This window comes from Falco rusticolus, chromosome 2 (genome assembly GCF_015220075.1).
Source record: "Falco rusticolus isolate bFalRus1 chromosome 2, bFalRus1.pri, whole genome shotgun sequence".
NCBI classification, from domain to species: domain Eukaryota; kingdom Metazoa; phylum Chordata; class Aves; order Falconiformes; family Falconidae; genus Falco; species Falco rusticolus.
In genome coordinates this window covers 55509624-55529759 of record NC_051188.1, presented here as the reverse complement: position 1 = coordinate 55529759, position 20136 = coordinate 55509624, and the positions used below count along the sequence as shown (strand labels likewise).

The 20136-nt window shown below is 37.7% G+C and overlaps 1 protein-coding gene across 1 annotated transcript in view; it reads left to right on the top strand.

Annotated features, from left to right (window-relative positions):
- Positions 1 to 20136, top strand: part of ABCC4 (ATP binding cassette subfamily C member 4) — a 159757-nt gene that overhangs the window by 72078 nt on the left and 67543 nt on the right. Inside the window, exon 20 of the mRNA XM_037377169.1 lies at positions 19137 to 19216. Coding sequence (XP_037233066.1) covers positions 19137 to 19216 — 80 coding nt within the window. The remainder of the gene's footprint in view (positions 1 to 19136; positions 19217 to 20136) is intronic.

Below are 20136 nucleotides of genomic sequence, written 5' to 3'. Positions count from 1 at the left end.
TTCAGGGTAGTAGTGTGTTGTATACTGACGAGAAGCTTTTGCTTTCATGTTGGACTTTTCACTGCTGTAGAAGACTCAGCAGTGACTACTGACCTGCTTGTCTTCTAGTTGTAGCATCCCCTCATCCTTTCTCATTTGCCAGTTAAAAAAAGAATATAGAGGTCACTAATACTCCTCAAACTTGAGCTGTTATCATGCACTACTTGTGCAATATTTATGACATTCGAAAGGAGGTTTAGAGTTAAACTCCTTGTAAGTTCATAGTTTTTCTGTCCACTGGTATGGTCCTTGTCAGTTCTCACCCACTGTGTACCTGAATTTATCCTCTTGTGTTCCATGTCTGGGAATGCTGCTCTTCCATCTCTGCCAACGCCTTTACGCTGTCTTCTGCATATATCCGGCCCTCTTTCAAGTGTAAATCTTCACTAGCCTGTGTCAATGTTGGGGCACAGAGTGCAGAATAATCTGAAGGTGTGTGGAAAACTGAAAAGGTAATCTGGAACATGGACATTATTGCTGGTAATTATAAAGTATAATGGTTGGAGGCTAGATGGCCTAAGTCTTCTCTTCCTCAGTTTTCTTTTTATCAGATGTGATGAGATTTTTCTCTGTGTGTGGCAAACCTGTGTTCTCAATGAAGTTATTGTCTGTTTAATATGCAAATGATGCAATGCAGAATATTGCTAATTCGTGTGTAGGCAAGAAAAAACCCTCTGCTTTGTGGTAAGCTTTCCTTTATCGGGAGTACATGTTCCTTTGTCCCTGCATGTATTCATTTCTAAGCATAATTTCATGTTCATCAGTTTGAATGTTCATAACCCAAAATGGATACAGTTCAGTCTAAATTTTGAGACAAAGTTCCCACATCTGTTTTTAAGATGTTATAAGTAATTTCTCATACAGGAATACTGATCCTGGCCCATGCTTTCTAGGACATGCCCAGAGGACAGCAGGTGATTAGATGCCAGGGGCATTTGCTCAGTGTTTGGTTTTTTTCCCCCCTCTCTCCTTTTTAATATGAACATTTAAAGCTGTAAATAAACTTTACACTATCTCATTGATCTCTTCCTCCAGTGCACTTATTTATTTTATGTTTATAATCTGTCAGGCTGGTCTTTAGAGAGAAGGTAGTATCTGTCTTCACTTACAAAGATTGGGTTTGGAATGTTCAATGTTTTATGTGAAGCTATTTTCTCATTACATGGAATAATGAACACTTTCAGAAGTACTGTTGCTGTCTGTCACTTTTGTTTGCTTTCTCTCCCCTCTCACTGAAATAAGGGAATATATCCTTAATGCTGGGCAACTTAATGAAGAACATTTTGGTTTTTTAGGACCTGTAAACATGAGTAAATCTGTGCATTGCCTAATGACATAGGAGCCTAACTTTCATTCAGTTTACAGGAGAAACTGAAAGCAAACTAAAGTGCTGGGGTTCCTATGCCTGTTCAGACCAGATTTGCTGTGTGGTGTTTACTTGGTTAAGTTATTGTTAAGTCTAAAGTACAAATGGCATCTTTGTTATTGTAAGATTATCCTTTCAGTAATAGACATTAAGAGTTCTGTGACTAAAATAGAAAATTTTCTCGTATAAAATATTAGAACTTCTTAAAATCCATGAGTATTTCTGTTTTCTAGTCGTTTTGGTTTCCAGTTTGAAGAATATGTATAATGATGAATGACCAGGCAAAGAAGAGTATTCACAAAGGTTAATATTAGTCTAGGTTTACCAGGTATGTGATAGAGAGGCAGGCTCTTTCAGGGCACCAATGTTAGGCTTTTGCTCTAAACCTCGCTGGAGAAGAGCTGTCTTTCCTACCTACTACAGTGTGAGGATTCAGGGTAGCTACCTGTCTTTGTGCTTAAGGATGGGTATCTTAAAATCTTTGGTGTTCTGAATTTACCACTGAATTTAAGAGAAAGGAATGAACCATAATTTTCATTTATATATATACACACATGCATATAAAAATCTATATTAAAAATACACATATATATGTATATATATGTAAATATATATAAACCCCATATTCTTTGCCTTATGTTAGCATAATGCTTCTTTCCATTCTCCCTTCTTTCATTGTCCAGTCTCCTATTAGAAGAATAATTCTCCCTCCCCTCAGTCTCAACAACCAGCCAAAAGTAAACAATTACTGTTAACTTTCCAGAATATTTCTGGTATTTCCTGACTAAAAAATGGTAAAATGGTTTAAGGAAGAGTTGGTGGTAGTTACCTGTAGTCAGCTAATGTTCCCTTAGTGTCAGAGAAAAAAAATTAATTTGATGCTCATTTAGGACAAAGGTAGCTGCAGAAATCTCTGCAAATCTGGAAGCACCAGAATTGTGAAATATAGATGGTTTTAGCTTTAGAAGTGTGATCTTTTTTTCTATTGAACTAACAATATAGAAGGAACATTTTCCCCCCAATATTTTCAACAGAAAACTAGTTCTGCTAGACTTGTTCTAATATTAAGAAATCTTATCTAAGCCGTGCTTTCAAAATAAAACCAAATTTGAGAGAAAAAAATGCCTTGAGGTTTCTCTAAAGCTGACAAGTTTTAATATTCCAAATATGTAGTGACAATGATCTTTTTTCATAATTAAGCTATGAGTATGGTTTAATATTGAATTCAAAGCCATTCACTAAATGCTGCTTAGATTTAAACCCCCAAAAATCCCCAAGAGAAAAAATGGGAAAAACAATCCCAAGATATTATTTTTTGAATTGAGATAAGAAAAAATAAACTGCTGCACCTCAATTTAATAACCAGTGTTGCTCAGCTACTACCAAAGGCTTAAGGAACAGTGTTTAGAAGTGCTTGTTTAGAAATAACTGTTTCTCAAAGATTATGAGGGCTTATATAGATGGTGTTGTTCACCTGCTGAGTGTTCAAGAGTAGAAATGTCCAATCTGACACTTTCCAGAACTGTGTTTGCTTAAAAGTTAGAAACATTCCTGTGGAAAAACAGGAATCCATTAATTGTTTTACCGTCTTAGCCATGCAATAAAGCAATATAATCATGTACTTTTAAGAGACATGAACATTTTGTAAAATGCGAATTTGCAAGTTTCTGAAATGATCTGAGATGTTTTCAGCTTAAAATGTAGTGCTGTGAGCAGCACTGTGTGCCTTCCTTCTGTCGTTTGTACTTCTTATCAGATGCAAGACATTCAAATGCTTATTGACTGCTTTTTATTAATTGTAAAGTAAGCATGGAGGTTGAATAGAAATTTTACATATTCTTCAATTAAACAGGCAAAAGGAGAACAAGTTAGTGTTACGGTTCTTGGAAAAACAGAAGAACTTACTCATTCTTTGAATCCATGAGGAGATGCAAGAATATTATTCTAGCTAGTGACCTCCAGCACTAGAATAGAATGGAATTTGTGAACTTCTTTGGGTTGTATCTGAATTACTACAAAGAAAATGTGACAGCTTTCAGCATGGAAGAAGGCGGCTTAAAAGGCCCTTCACACCCCTTAGGTTTGGTGTGCAGCAGTGATTTGTACTTGTCTTTAAAGGGATGGTGGTTCTTCATAATGGAGCTTGACCAGCAGGATAGGCAAAGTACGCTGTTGGTGTAAGAGCAAGTGTGATGGGTATAATGCTTGCTCCTTAGACAGATTTGCCTCTTGCTATATGCCTTTCTGCTGCAATACCACAGCAGTTCAGAGAGGAAACAGAGCAAGGAAGGCAGTTATTTTGCGAATTCTAGAGTCTTCTCAAAGGCTGTGATACTTCGATCTAATCAGTCTTCTGATTTTCTGTTGATTCTTCCAAATGCTTCAGACTTACTCAGACAAAAGCCTCTTTCTTCACAATTGTCAAATTTCATTGAATCTCAAGTCTTGGTGATAGAGCTTAATTGTCAGCAAAATAAGTCTTGGTTTCTGTGAATTGTTTGATCCTCAATTGGTTTAGAAGTGACAATATACTTTCTTTTACAGGGTTTAGATACTGTTTCCATGTGGCATATGGAGTGAAGTTGGACCAACTAAAGAAATTATTTCAATTGTTTTCTGTCAGGAAGGCTTACACAAAGAGCTTAGTCTCAGATCCTTTAAAGTTCAAGCATCTGCCACTAGGGGCAAAAATTATTTTCCTGTAGGCATTCATCTTTTATTGTAGATTTACTGTGCTGCTTCACTTGGTTGATAATCTAATTTAAACCTCAGAGATGACTCATACTTCCTCAATGGGATTCACAGCTAGTTTAAATTCTCTGATGTCAGAACCTTTCAGTTCTTCCAGGAGCTCTTTTCTGAACAAAATGGGTCCTTTGGGTATCTGAATGCATTGAGAAGGAAAGAATGTGACCCATGGAAACAGTAACACTTTAGTTATATTGTTTTACAACATACCTCAGGTTTTGTTTTCAATATTTATTTGGGTTTCTAGTTCAGGTAATTTGTGATGTCTTGACTTAATTTAGGTCCTAATCGTACCAAATGGTCTGTTGTGGGCAGAGTTCTGCAGGTTATGAGGGTGGTACCCTGCTGAAGTAAGAAACCTTCCAGAAGGTGGAATAGACCTCAGTACGTGGATCATGTGCCATACTGAAGTGTTGTTTCATAGCACCAGCATTTTCTGTACCAACTGTGGTATGACAGCTTTCCAGAAAAATGCTGGATTATGAAAGGGTACAAAACCTTTACGTTAAGAGACATTTCAGTCTCTTATTCTTTGGAAAAAACAAACCAATCAACCAAACAAAACCCCAATTGTCCAGAAGGTCCTAAAAGGTTTTAGAGTGATCTAAACACTTAAACTTGTTTGTGACCTCTTCCTGAAAGTATGATCACTGTATAGTTGACCACTAAGAACTTTAGGAATTGAATATTTGTGTTTGGAATGTGAATTGCTATTTAAGGACTTGGTCTCCGGAGTCAGTCAAGGACAAAATAGACATTCAGAAAGTTAAGAGGCATTGTAAATACCATTCAGCTGTGATGAAAAGTTTATTGGATGCTTTTCATATGCATTCTAAAGTTAAGCTACATTTTGAAAACCATCAGAGCCCACATTTGTTCTCTAAATATTATAATTAAATATCTACAATGCTAAGTTGTTACTAATTAATACTCTGTAATATTATTAGTGGTTGGGTTATTGACACAATTTTGCTTTCTGTGGTTTTTTTGCTTGAAGTTACGCTTTTGTTTCGTATATTCTAATGATGTATCCACAAATTGATCCAGAATCAAGTTCTCTGTTCGTGCTGGTTTGTGAAGAGTGAAGGAAAAACACAAGGTATTTTTCTGTCATTTAGTTTCATTATGTGTATTTTTTCATTTTAATCCTCCTTATCAGATATTTGGTTAATACCTTTTTTTTTAAGGCAGAATAACAGCAAAGCAGCTGTTTTAAAACAGCCTTTCGCAAAGTGTCTGGGATCAGATTATGATCAATGATTATCTGCAAAATTTGTAATGTTTATTCCAAAATATAACCAGTGGTTTAGGTCTATGAGGTGATTTTATGGTGTTTTAATGTATTGGGTATGGATGCTTGAAAGATAGGGATTTTTGTCATGGTCTTTGCATTGCTCCTGTTGTTGTCCAGTTCCTTGCAGTCCTGGAACATCCTTTCATTCTAATGTGTCTGATACAGTTTCGGCAGAGAAGCTGCTGGTTTATAAAAACAAACACCACAAAACAAATTGTGGTGAAAATGGATGTCAGAGAAACAAAATAAATGTATAAGTAAGCGAACTGTTAAGACCCAGACATGTTTATTTAGAAGGAAGAAAGAAAACTTTTACTGAGAATTTCTTTACCTAAAATCTTAATTGGTCTTGTGAAATCTTAAGACCCTGTGTGAATGAATTGAAGCAAACTAATTAGAGTACACTTAAAGACTAACTCGACACAACCAGCCATTGCCTCTGTGGTTCTGTAGTTAGCAGAGTGAAATATGCTCCTCTAAGAGCAGTTGAAAGTAAGAACTAACTAAAGTCCTCTGACTTGTTCTCTGAAGGCATCTCTCTCAGTAGACAGCAAGTCTTGCCTTACCCAAGTATAACCTTGTGAATAGTCTGTGTGAATCAAATGCTTATGGTTATGCTGTATGTCCTGGATGAACTTTGCCATCTCCATTCAGGCGACAATGGCCTTTCTGCTTCTACAGTTTTAATTGGGGAACTATTTCAGAACCTGATCTCTCACTTTCTGTAAGGATTTCCCATGTTTTCCAGGGGAAAACATCCTTCCTATTACCTTTACAGCTCATGTGTAGTTAATGTAGTTCCCCTATCTGGCTTTTTTGTCACACTGCATTTCCAAAACAGTCAGGTACTCTTCTAGCTTAAGTGTTGCAGCCACTTGCTTTATCCCAAACTTTTCCATGCTTCCCAGCCTATGCCTTACCATGTCAGGCTTCGTGCCTTGGTTGTGCATAGGATGACATTCACTCCTCTTTTTCAAGTGTGCTTATTTGTATCCAGAGTTTGTGCCATCCCATGATGAAGGAGAATGGAAGAAGGAGTGTCAAAGGAAGAGGGAGGAGAGGAAATGGGGAGTGGATGTGCAGTGAATGAAGTAGAGGGTGAAGAAGAGGGCATGTGCCAGCAGCCAGTCTGCGCAGGGCAAAAATTCAAGTAAATGTGTACAAAGCTCTTTCAGTATCAATTTCTGTGACTGTTACTGCCAGCTAGTCTTTCAACAGTTCTGTCTTGTAGCTCCTCCCCAGAGCCAGATGGAGAGAAGGATTTTTCTTGATCTTACCCCAGGTGTACTTTGAGGTAGTCTACCAGGAGGTGTAGAAAAGGAGTGTGGCTTCATTTGAACATTAACCCTCTTCCCATGCAAAGCTTTTACTATTTCTGCACCTGGTAACTGGAGCTGTTGGCACGTTCCTTTGTTTTTAACTACCTCCATCATCATTTTGCCTGCTTATCTTTCATGCTTACATCTTTGTAACTTCCTGCTCTCTGTTCAGTAAAGTTCATCTGCAAGCTGGCTCATCTTCATCTTAAAATCATCTCAAGATACACCAGTATCATTGTAACCGCAGTTTAACTATACACTGACAGTTAAATATATGGGTGGAGAAACTCATTAATTCCCTGACCCCACTGTTTTCCCATACTTAAAAAAAAAAAATCAGGCAAAAAGGCACATATCTTGTCCTGCAACTTTCTGTTCCAGCTTACTGCTACATCTTCCCTTTGCTTGTTGTTCCTTTTATAGTCAATTGTGTTGGTTTCTCTTAACTGGCAGCAAACTCTTCAAGGCAGGGCATGCTGCTGGCTATGAGATGGTCCAATGTGCATCCTAGTGTGAGGCTTGGCCTCCCATTTCAGATATATTAATCTTCTTTTTGGTGTTTCTGTCATGCAAATAACAAATGGCAGCATTCTCAGGAGTCCCTTGTTGCAGGCAGCACTATTTTTGCCTATTTATTTATTTAGGAGTTCATAGTGCCGGACAGCTGTAAATCAGAGCTTCACAGTGAAGTCTGTCTTTGAATTGAACAAAGACAAAATAGATTGTAAATTCTATTCACTTTTGCTTGAATGACTGTTCAGTGAAGCCATATTTTCTCCTTGATGTGTGTGAATTTTTTTCCCTTTATAGAAAAGCTAAGACATATTAACATATTTTTGTTTATCATTCTAAGTTTCCTTCTTATTATTTAAAAGACATGGAAAAAAAAAGAAAATTATATGGCTATGTTAGATTATCTGTAATTTTAAATTATATAGATGTAAGCATATGTTTTTAAAAGAATTTAACCTCTAGCATTCAGCTGTCAAGAAATCTAGGGGGTTTAATTTAAAGTATATTTGTACGTGAACATGAAAGTTTCTTTTGGTTTTGACTTATACACTATGAGTGTTTTAGTATGGTCAGCAACTACTTTCTCCTCATTTGCAGCTACTTACTCCTAGTACGTTTTTCTCTTTTGTTTTTGAGGTGAAGCTTTCGAATAGGTGCCCAGTAGACAAGGTGCAGTAAAGTCATATGCAGTGCAATATAACTTTCAAAATGCTTAGCATTTAATAATTTAATTATTAAAATTTTTATTTTAATGTAATGAATATAATATACAGTAGAGAAGAGGTCATATTTTGTTTTTTTTCTCATTTGAATGCATATTATGCCCCACATTTCATTTCAGTTTTGTTAATTGTAGCTTAGGCTGTAAAGAAGTTTATGTTTTAGTTTTTCCACAGAAGCTGATGGCCCAAAGAAACGTGTTGTAAGACTGTATCTAGATTCCTTTGGACAGCACTTCTTGCTAGAAGATGGTTGAATTGTGGTTGGCTCCAGATTTTCTAAGACAAAAGATTTTTGGTTTTTTCTCAGGCAAGATTTGCAAGTGGAATTTGGGGCCAGTCACAAAACTAAGGAGGAGGTGAAGTCATCCCTGCTTATACCCTACAGCCTGCTCTGCAGGAAAGGATCCATTCCATGCCCTAAATTAAGCCAAAAGAAAAAAAAAAAAAGGTATTTCAATCCAGCTGTACTCCCATACTGGTTGCCATAGCCTTCAGGCATGCACTCATTTGCCTTCTTCCGGTGCCATACTTATTTACTGATTCATTCAAAGGGCAAGCAGCTTCAAGAGCAGAGACTGGAGGAGGCCTACCGCAGAATTGCCTCTAGTAGAGTAATTAACACACTCGCTGGAGAGGTGGGTGACCCACATTCACTGCATGCTCCATGACTGGTAAAAATAACATGTTCCTTGTGTCTCTGCCCAGCCTTCACCTCTCATGTAAGTGTCCTGACCCCTGGGCTTGGCAGTACGTTTATAAACAGGATGACAGGTTTCCCAGTATCTTCCTTTGTGGTTTGGTGAATGGTACCTAAGTTGTGAATCTAGCTGTTCCCAAATTTTCTGTGGCTTTGCTCTAGCATGTGGTTTAAAACGTCCTAAATCGAAGCAAAATTTTTCTTTTCATGGGGTGGGTGGTTTTTTTTAACACACAGCAGATTTTCCAAAAATATATTTTGATTATTTGCATAGCAAACTAAGAGATACACAGTTCTGATTTTCTGGTAGTTATACCAGAATTTCTCTTGAGTTCAGTAGCAATGACATTTGATGTGACACAGGAGAAAAAGCCACTGAAAATTATCCAATGTCATCCATTCTGAATTATGGATAGCCAAACCCGTGCTGTTGCAGCAGCTTTTTTATAGTATGAGTAGTTAAAAAGGAAAAGGTATTTCAGGAATCATTACATGGGTACATAATGAATGAACTTCAGAGAGAATCTCTCCTTGCCAATCAATTCACATTTTTTCAAGAGAGAGAGAAAAAGAAGCAGAAGATAAAGAAAAATGAATGATCAAACCAAAACAACACACCAAGGAGAAGACAAGGGTTTACAAAATCAGATGAAGATATGAAATGCCTCTGCTGTTTTTGCTGCCCAAAGGCTTTATCCTCAAAATGGATAGGCTAGATAGAAGCCAGAAATTGGCTTGGCTTTCTCAGCAACAGTTCACATTGAATTTGCTTCCATGGTTTCAAAAAAGGAAGAAAATGGTTGGACTACATCAGAATCATTCTATTCAGTGCGTGTGGGAGGGGATCTGAATATATGTGATTGGTAAAATACAGGTTGATACTTGTTTGCTGAATTGTAACTTTATCAGCCAGGTAGTTTAAACTGAAGATCCCAGGAGGCAAAAGCTTTATATTCAGTGATGTCCTACTTGGTTATTGTCATCTTAGACTGGAGTGGTGGTTGAGCCCATCTAACTTCAACACTTGGAGAAAAAAAAAAAGGGGGAAGAAAAACATCAAAAAGAAGCAATTTATGATTCTTATTCAGATCTTATCTATTTCTTAGAATTATCTTTAGGGTATGGAATGGTAAAAAGATCAACAAATGTGAGCAGATTTGAAAGAGCTGTGTGAGATTCTGTACACCACCACCCCTCCTGATATTTTCTGAAATACAGTATTTAAAGCCTATTCTGAATCTAGTCTTGGTAGTATAAATAGCATAGGAGAAAACCTTTTTCTTTTTGGAAAAGCCTTACCAGAAAGGTGGCATATATTTCCATTTTTGTTTTAATCCTTGAATTGATGTATATTTATATATAAGTCCCAAATTTGAAAGTAAGTGTAAAAGCTGTTTTTCTCCTCTCATGTAAAATTTCCAGCAACAGAATACTCTTCGGATATTTCAGTTCATCCTGATTTGTAGCATTCAGATTAATTGTAAGCTCTGCCCCACCTCCAGCAAAACAACACTTGGGACATCTTCAGTCCAAATTGAATTTATGGCAGAAAGGAAAACTAGACTGCATAAATGCACTTTCAGAAGTAGATGTTTTTGTGGTTAAATAGTTTAGCAAAGAATTAAATTCGTAATCTTGCTAGTAAAAAGCCAATATAGGACTGTATTCCATATAGACTATTTCAGGTGTCTTTATAGTGATGCTTTGTATTGTGGTGAGATGTTGAAGTAGGTAACTATACATCTGGAACAGAAAAAGAAGGTGATGTAAATTAACAGAAAATTCCTTAGTGTACAATTTGACATCTTTTTAAAGATCAGTTGATAAGAAATTGCAAGTGGTTACCTTTTTTTTTCCTTCAGGAGGGGGAGGTAGGGGGCCAGTGTCAACTCTTCTATTACCCCCTCCTCTGTATAAATAAATAAATAAATAAATAAATAAATACACAGTTGGCCTGTATGCCTTAAAAATATCTTATGTTGTAGAATACAGCAGAAATGAAGTTGTCCTCTCGTTTGGCAGCACATTAGAGTTTGTGGCTTGGTTTTAGTTTTTTTCTTTCAGTATGTTTAAATGTAGATTTTATTCATTAAACTCAGGATAACTTAAAATAGCTTCAGTGAATAAAAATGAGTTTAGGAAGACGCAGAAAGGATATGCAGAGCTTAACTTCTGGAATCGTTAGAACTTTGTTCTGGCAACTTCAGAGAATTATATATGAAACATTCACTGTTACTCTAGGGATTGAGGGGAGAAGGTGTCTGCTTTCATTGTTATTCTAATTATGAAACAGAGATGGAGCTTTGTGCTCAGGTTGTGGGATAAAACTTTGTTATGTAGCCAGAAGTTTGTTCTTTTGAGTAATTCTGATTCTTTCACAATAAATTGCAGAAGAAAAAAATCTGTGAATGTTAATTTTTGGGGCAGGGGTTATCATTGCAGGGATGAATAATTTGGAAGTTGCTAATGAATATATTATCCCAAATCTATCATGCTTTTGTAAAAAGGATAATTTTAATAGCAAGTATAACATAGCACCAAAGTTAAAATCTGTGTTGTAGATTGTTACAGCTGAAATTGTAGCCAGCATGGTTAATTGGTAATGATATATAATATGAAAGGCAGTTACAATGTAGAAGGTATTTTGAGATTTCTCATGAAAGCAGTTTGAGAAAGAAGGAAAGTTTTTTCCAATCTAAATGTTTTTGTTTGTGTGCTTCTGTTTTTAATGAAGAATTTGTATGTCCTCTCTGCACTATATAATGAGGATATAGACTTTGGCTGGTGATAACTGATGTTAGTACACGTGTTCTTCTGAGCAGACCCATGAAAAAAGATAAAATCAGCAGTGCCACATAATTTAGCAAAGGGGTAAGTCAAGTTACGTGGAGCATTGACCTATTTTGATTTTCTGCAAGCAGGGTAATTCTAATCAGTAGGCCATTAAAATACTGTGTGTTTCTAGTGGTCTGGAAAGCTCAAGAACAAACTGTATGGTTATGATCAATGTATTCATACCAGGTAATGTAGATGTCTCCATCAGCAATAAAAATAGAAATTCATTTCCAAGAAGCCTGTTTTCCATTTTTATCTTCATCCTAGTTACCCTTCTTTCTTTAAATCCTACACTTAAAAATAAGATCAAACGCAGTCTTCACATTTTCTCCTCGTTTTCTAACTGTTTTCCTTTTGACAGCATTTGTACAAAAAGCCTTTTTCAAGTAGTAAATTAATTTGGATAGAAGGCAACCCACCTGAATTCATTACAAGCTGGCAGTTTAGATAAATGGATATTATGATCTCAGCATATTTTGGCCCAGTACCACTGTGCCCATTTGCAAATGTCTAAGAAAGTGATAATATTCCTGTCAGTTTCAGGCTGCTAAAGAAAAAAATGGGGTTGAATTTCTTATTTATATTTATAGGATGCCTGTGGGGAAGACAGTAATGCTGTATATGGCAGTTTGTGTGGATCCGTGGTGCTAAACATACATTAAAAAAAGATAACAGACCTATTGACATTTCTTTGTAGAAATATGGAAGAAAAACCAGAGTAGATCAGTAATTGACAGCTATGCAGGAGATGCATTTCCAGATTTCTTTCTGAAGAAATATTTCACAAACTTACAATTCCTTTCAAAGTTGGTAATCCATCTTTAATTATTTTGTTGATTTCATAGTTGTATTTTACAAGGTTGATGTAATGTCTGCTTCCTGCCAACATTTGATAGGGACAATCCACTTTGTCGCTACTTTGATGAAATGGAAGGCTGCTTGTAGTTGCAGTACTTTTTTGTTGTTGTTTTCCTTTCTCTTTTTTTGGCCTATGTGTGTGAACTGAGCACGGGCAAAGCCTTATCAGTCGCTGAATGCCATAGCTTAACAGCAAGATATGTGGGGAGCTGTGGATTTAGACCACTGACAGAATGGGAAACATGTTACGTAGTTAAATTGATGGGCAATTGATACATTAAATGTACCAGATCTGTGCAGCTGTTTCTTTTATTCCTACCTTGCAATGCTTTTATTGCCACGTAGACGCTTCTGAGCATTATTTTACTACCATGCATACTTTAAAAATAACTTTGGTTTTATCAGCTGTAATTCAGCCTGATGACGTACGTGATTTCTCTCTTTAGGGCAAGTTAACACCCTTGCGTGTACACAGGCTGAGGTGCGTGGTCTGCTGTAGCGTGCCTTCCTGGGACAGGAGCGCGCCCATGACAGCCTGCCACGGGGCCACCCTCGCAGTCAGCAGAGTGTGATGCATGGGAGGCTGCTTCACCTCGCTGAGTATAAGGGGGTGGCTAAGTACACGCTTTCGACTGTCTAACATGGGTCCCTCTAAATTAAAGTTGTCTGAGTTGAGAAGAGCATCTCTGTAGCATGACTGCCTTCAAGCCCGTGTGCAATCCCAGCTGGGGTTGCTTACATGTAGTGCTACATAGTACTTATGGCAGAGTACCTTCTTGAATCCATTCCTAGCCTTACAAGTTGCTTTCAGACACGTTTCCGCGAGTTTGCAGGGAGGAGTGGGAGATAATAGTGGTTAATTTGTTACTTTTTCTTAATGGAGTCTGGGCAGTGGGGGAGTGTTCCTGGCTTCGCTGTTGCAGAGTAGATAAAAGAGATTTTGAGTACTTTCCCCCCTGGTAAATGCAGTGTACTTGTAGGTGAAAATTGATATTTAGGCCAATTGCCATGGAGGAGTTCAGGTTACCATTCAAAGCAGTATTTATTAATAACATTTGCATATTGAACTACAGTGTGATTCTATTAAAATTCCCTGGATTGAGGATTAGCCTGATCTCCGAGGGGAAAAATATTCCAAGAGCTTGCACCCGTGCACACACAAGTGGCAAAAGCTTTCTGTCCCTAGAAGGTCCTTCGCTTTTGCTTTTCCAAAGAGGCAAATCAGTGAAGTAGAGAAGTATTTTTGCAATGAGTGATGAAGCTATAAAGGCTTGGTAAACTCTTTGTGAGGTATATAAAATCAATCTGCCTGCTCTATTGTGTTACACAGAAGTATTTCAGTGAATGCACAGGCCAACAAAGTATACTAGAAGTGCCAAATACATCTAGAAATAGAAATAATATACTGCTTTTAGGGTCTTTGGAATTCAGGTTGCACAACACTGAATGCTGTTGGTGGCATTTGGCTGTTCCAGTGGAGGATCCTAGTTTCTTGTTTAAAGAAAACCCACATCTTTTCTTTTCTGGTGTTTACATCCTAAGTGTTGATTCAGTTTGGATTATATTTCTTTCATTGTGGAGTATGTATAAACATTTTAAATAGGTGTGGAACACTGTCAAGTGTTCTCATTATTTGGATGATAAGTTCCCAAGTATCAGTAGGCACCTGCAGAACCAAAGTGGGTATGTAGCACCTGAGCACATTCTGATTCATGCAATTAAAGCAGTTTACAGAGTGGGGAAGAAAAGAGTATCACATACTGAGGTTTGATGTCTCTTTCATGGAGAACAAAAGAGGTTTGATTCTTTCACTTCAAGTTTAGCTTAACTATTGTGTAGTGGAGGAGGTTTAATGAATCATTGTTTAACTTCGATACTGCCAAGTATTTGACCATTAAATAGCCTGAAATGTGTACATAGCACTTTGGTGACAGACCCTTACTTAACTGTGATTAATTGGCATTGAATAGTTATTTAATTACTTCAGAAGAAATCTAACAACAGTGTGTGTTCTGATTCAGTTGCTTGATGTGAAAACAAACATAGGACTGTTGAAGAGAGCACGTTCCCTTTTGCAGCTCACTACTGATGCTGCATACCACATGGAAGCCTGAGTGATTAAAATAACAGATACTATTCACAAATTTGCATGCTGTCGTAACGTTGGCATACTTGGTTCTTGATTTGTTAAAACACTTTCTTGTTGCTGGTTTTGTGAAATCTCTTTTGCCTTACAAGTTTTAGATTTAGTATTTTCTTTTTGCTTTTGAAGCTCAGACTGAAACTCACTGGGATAAATAAAGGTTGTAAGTATTAAGTGAGCTTGAAAATTTTTGTAAATGGAAAATACTGGACTAGATCTAAGAATTACTGTCTCTTGGCATGTATCTGTATCACAGAAATGCTCACTTAAGGAATTTGGGTTTTGTGGAAGTATGAAGTATTGTGGTAAGGTGATGTTGATAGTCTGTAAGTTTGGGAGAGAAGGATATTAGAAGTTTTGGAGACAAAATTGTTTGGGGGTGGTGAGTCCTGCAGGTCCTACCCTTCTTGAACAGCAGGTGCAACAGTTTCTTTAATCTGAAGAACCATCCCCAAAAGTTAGGCTTGCAAATGCTTGTAGAAACTGTAGTCATAACTAAGCATTTTGAGTCCTGACTCAAAATGGCTACTTTAACTTTCATATCTGGAATGTTTTCTTTTGCATGCTTAATAATGCATAAGCAAGCCACTGATTTACTGTGCTTCCAGTAAGTGGAAACAGTTGTTTCTTCATACCTTGCGAAATAGACCTCATTTACTTGTAGACATCCTTATAAATGTAGCAATTACTCTGGATGCAATATCACAATGACTATGGGGCACTTTGTGGATATTTCCAAAGCATAGCACTTCTGCTTGGAGGTACATTGCTCTCTCTCATATTGGTGAGGGACCTTGCTTTAGTGGGTTGCCATAGCTTGCTTCAACATAGGGTGTGCTGAGTAAAATGCCAGTTCTGTAATATTCGTATGAACAGGATCTGAAATACTCTTCAGGCCTGATTTGTATATTTTCAGGGGGGTAATATCATAGCAAACCAGCAACAAAAAAAATAGGGCTAAAGCGTGTGGCTTTGTGGCTTGATTTTAGCAGTAGAAAACCATTAATGGTCACTGGATTAACATTACAAGAGGGACATGCGACCTCTTAGCAACAAGCAAGGTATTTTCCTAGGCTTAATGACTTCAGGTGAGGTGTTATTTTCCAGAAATACTATGTGCAAACACTAGATAGACCATAAATGACTTTTTTCAGTAACTTGAAAATTCAAAAAAATGAAGTTTTGCTACCAGAGGTTCACCTGAATGTTTATTTCAGAAGCCGCTGATTCAGGTCCCCACTGTTTAAATTGCTTTAATTGTATCAGGTGGACCTGTAAAAGGTTCCAGTTTTCAAGGTTTGTCTTTTTCATATAATGTTTTTTCTGCTTACTCAAATTTTAGTCCATGTCATTTTACAGAATTATTGTATTTACATTTTAAAGAGGATTAGGCAGATTAAAAGATGTTTTCATGTTTTCTTGATAATGTCAGATTAATTTCCACTTTCCTAGTGGCAGCTCGCAGCTCTGTCAAAACAGTCTGTAGAAACACTGTTATACTTAAAAATTTCATAAGACAGTTGCCAAAAATACAGTTTTGGCAATTAATTAGCAGCCGTATAACCAATGGGAACTGGAATAGTTAGGGGTTAGTGGAAGAGATAGTAAGACCAGAGGACTACTGAGGCTGGCTCAGGTGAGCTAGTTTTCCTTCATGACGGTGTTCCTCAAAGGATTTTGCTGGAGGAGATGTTGCTGTGGAGGTGAACATTGCCACAGTTACTCCTGGCGTGCAGGATGCAGGCAAGTATTCTGCAGCTCTTATTTATATCTATGCCAGCTTTTTACCCCCAGAAGCACCAGGACAGATCTGTATCATGCTTGCAGCTTAAAGCCCTCCTTGTCACAACATTGAAACTTTATCAGGAAATGGTTAGAGGTTGTCGCAGCCTCCTGCTGATCTCTTCTCCCTGGGCTCCAGTGATAGGGCTTGTGGGAATGGTTCAAAGCTGTGCTAGAGGAGGCTTAGACTGGATATTAGGGAGCATTTCTTACTGAGAAGGTGGTCAGACACTGGACCAGGATTTCTAGAGGCATGGCCGATGCCCCAGGGCTGTCAGTGTGGCATTTGGGCAATGCCCATAACAACGTGCTTTCTCTTGTGGTCAGCCCTGAACTGGTCAGATAGTTGGACCAGATGATCCCTATAGGTCCCTTCTAACTGAAATACTCTATTCTATTCTAACAGTTGCCAAAAAAACCAAATCCCAGACTCAAAACTTGCAAATTCCTCCTTGAGCAACTTCAACAGGTGATTCTTCAATAGAAATCACATGGGTGGGAAATGAGAGCTGAACTCTGAGATGCTTTTGGAACTGAAACGACCCAGGAGTTAAACCTCTTTCTACAGCAAGGATTTTGTAATGGCTTCTCTCCTCTAGCCCTTCAGGCCTTGTCCATACTGTACAAAATGAGAGTAAGCCCAGTGCTTTTCCAGGAACAAATGTGGATATGCCCTTCCACTTGAGCAGTGAGAGGGATCGTGAAGGCATCACTTGATTCCTGGAGGCACCAGCATTGACCTGACCTACACTATGGCCGTGGAAAGCAGTCAGCCTGCGTGACCTTGCGTCCTCCAGCAGTGTCGCATGGGATGGCCTTTGTGCAATAGCTTCTTGTATCAGCCTGGAACTACTACAAATAACACTTGTTTGGGGTCAGGAGGTAAAGGGTGATTCTAAGGCTGGATTAAGGTGCGGTTTGCTTGCTGTGAGAGCAGTCCTTTGCCCTTGTATACAGCTTGTCATCTGTGGGTCTCATGGTGTTTGACGCAGGGGCGTGGCACTAGCACCTCTCCTTGCTCTGCTCTTCACTCTGTAAAATAGAGCGAAGTCACTCAGATGGGAACAGTCACAAGCTGGGAACAGGCTGCTAATACCCTGAACCCATCTTGTTTTCCTCATCTGCCCCTCCTGGACAGGCTGCTAAGGAAAGCACTGACAGAAGGAAGCATTTAACCTCTTTGAATGATTTTCTTTTTGCCAGTGAAATGTTGGTTCATTTGAAAATGACCTGAAATGTGATGTTTAGGGATATCAAGAGGTCTTAGCTACAGCATGCACGCAGTGTGTGCTAGATCACTCTTCCGTGGCCAGTCTCCATGTTAGGAAATCACAGGAAAAGGAAACTTTGAAAAAAATTGCCTTGGAGTTCCTTCTGATGTGTCTACCCCAACATGAAATAAGTGAAAGGGAACATCCCCAGCTGCCATTGCCAGTAGAAGCAGATGAAAGAGGTTTTGCTGAGTCTTGTCCTGCTATATACCCTTTCTCTCTGTGTGCAAAGCCTAAAAATAGGATGAATTCTACTGTTGTCTACCTTAAGCAGCTGCTTTCGGTAGTGGAGTCCTGCAGAACAAGCTGTTCATCACCAGTATCTCTCTTTGCAGTAGTATCTCAGGCCTGAGGAGAGGAAGCTTTGCATATTGCTTGGTATAGAACAGAAATTCCCTTTAAAAAATAAATCAGTGTTGTGCAACAAAATCCGTAATTCTGAGACAGCTGTGAGAACAGAAAACTGGAATGATGGTTGCTATAGAAGTTAGTTAGGTATCTCTTATCTCTGAATTATGTCTCCAATGCACTCCATGGAAACTTTAAACTTTATTTTCAGTTTAATGAGCTCCTTTGGGCAGGGGTGGGGTGGGGTGGGGGGGAAGTCTTTTGTTGCCAGTGCAGTGAATGTGTTTGTACCAGTTAGAAGTAATAATTGAATCAAGATATATGTAGATAAAAAGGCAATGTGAATGCATGTATGGGCATTACACACCTTGGAAAAAGCCAGATTCCCATCCTTAGCTTAGTTTCTTTCCTGGTGAGTAGAGATATTGATTAATAGAGAAAGATACTAATCCACTTACAGGTGGCAGTGTTATGACTTTAATTATTAAAGAACTCTTGCTGTAACTGATTTTTTCACTCAAGTAGAACTTGGGAAAATAGAGAAGTGTAAATGCTTCACTGACAGCAGATTAAAAATTGTTTTATTAGCTTTAATAAAGATCAGTATTGTCAAGGTTATGAATAAGTATGAATGTAAGGCTGCATGAACACAAATCTCAGATTTTATTTTGGAAATGCTGGCAATTTGAATCCGTGTATAATGGTGGAGGGGTGGGAACAGAAATAAAAAGGATCAGTTAGATCAGCTGTGATCTGTCTGGGACGTGCATGCACTAGTGAGCTTCAGTCAAGGACAGGAGCAGATTCTGACTGATGTTACTTGATGAAACTTGCATTAAGTTGAACTGTAAACCTTTACTTGCATATGTTGAGCATATAAAGCATGTGTCTTTCACCTGTTAAATTCTACTGAACTATTATCTTCAAAGCCCAGTTTAATTTTTTCCTAGCAGTTTAACGGTTTTATATTTGGGTGAAAGGCATTTGTAAAAAAGTATTCTTCAAAATATATTGCAGTAGTTTTAAAAGATGCCCTTCATGGTGGTTCCAAAAATCGTCTTTTTATCTTTTGATTCCAGCTGTTTCCTTTTAACTGTTACTAAAATGGTAAAACATGGTGTGTTTAAGATATTTTGATCTTATATAATAGAAATTATATTTACTTTATTGTTATTTTTCTTTTCCAACCATGTTTCTGCAGGAAGAATCTTAAATCGTTTCTCCAAAGATATTGGCCACCTGGATGACTTGCTTCCATTGACGTTTTTGGACTTCGTGCAGGTAATTAGGTTGCTACTGCCAAAGACCTGCACTGCATTCTGAATTTAGATTCCTGTGTGCTTTGGTGAAGATCAGCTGTTTGTCACAGATGTAGCTGAGTTGAATGAAAGTACTTGTTTGTGAAAGAAAGGTGCGGCTGAAATTTAACGTGTCAGTAAAAAGCTAACATGAGTAATAACTGGCAGGTAGGAGTGGCTATACACAGCTTGCTATTATGTCAAGATTTCAGTTCATAGTAGCTACATGCTTGGTAAATTGCTCCTGATTTGCCTCCAAGCAATCTGGCAAGCTTATTGCTGTTATAAGAAATATGTCCGTAGTAAAGAAACAATCAACTCACATGAAAAGATAGCACAGATTAACCTAATTACATGTCTACTTCCACAAAGAATCAAATGCTTACCACACCATTTTGGATTAAAATAGGTGTGGCTATTTACAAAGAAAAAGATTAGTAGTAATAGGGTGAATATAATAGCCTTAATAGGAACAAGTGAAATAAGTTGCTGCAGACAAGAAAGATGGACAAAGCACTGAGATTTCGATGGTGATGAAAGGATAAAGGATTATATATGACATCAAGGTAAAATTTTTCTGTTGCAGTTGCTATTAATCCTCCTTGTGATAAATTGCAGAGGATAAATCTGCAAAAAAATTGATTGTACTGTATGAAAATAACATGAATCACAGAATACAATGAATTGTGGAGGCTAGAGAAAGAAATAACTTAGTGGATCATATGGATCCACTTAGTGAATCAGACCTGTCATGCTCAAGTCAGAAATGTTTCCTACGGTGCTATCGCTAACTTTGCTTCATCTCTTAGTGATAACTTATTCAGGATTTAAACCTCATTTTGACTTCTTTAAAAAATAAGCCCAAAAGATCTTGAGTTGAGCAGTTTAATCATGTTGTTAATG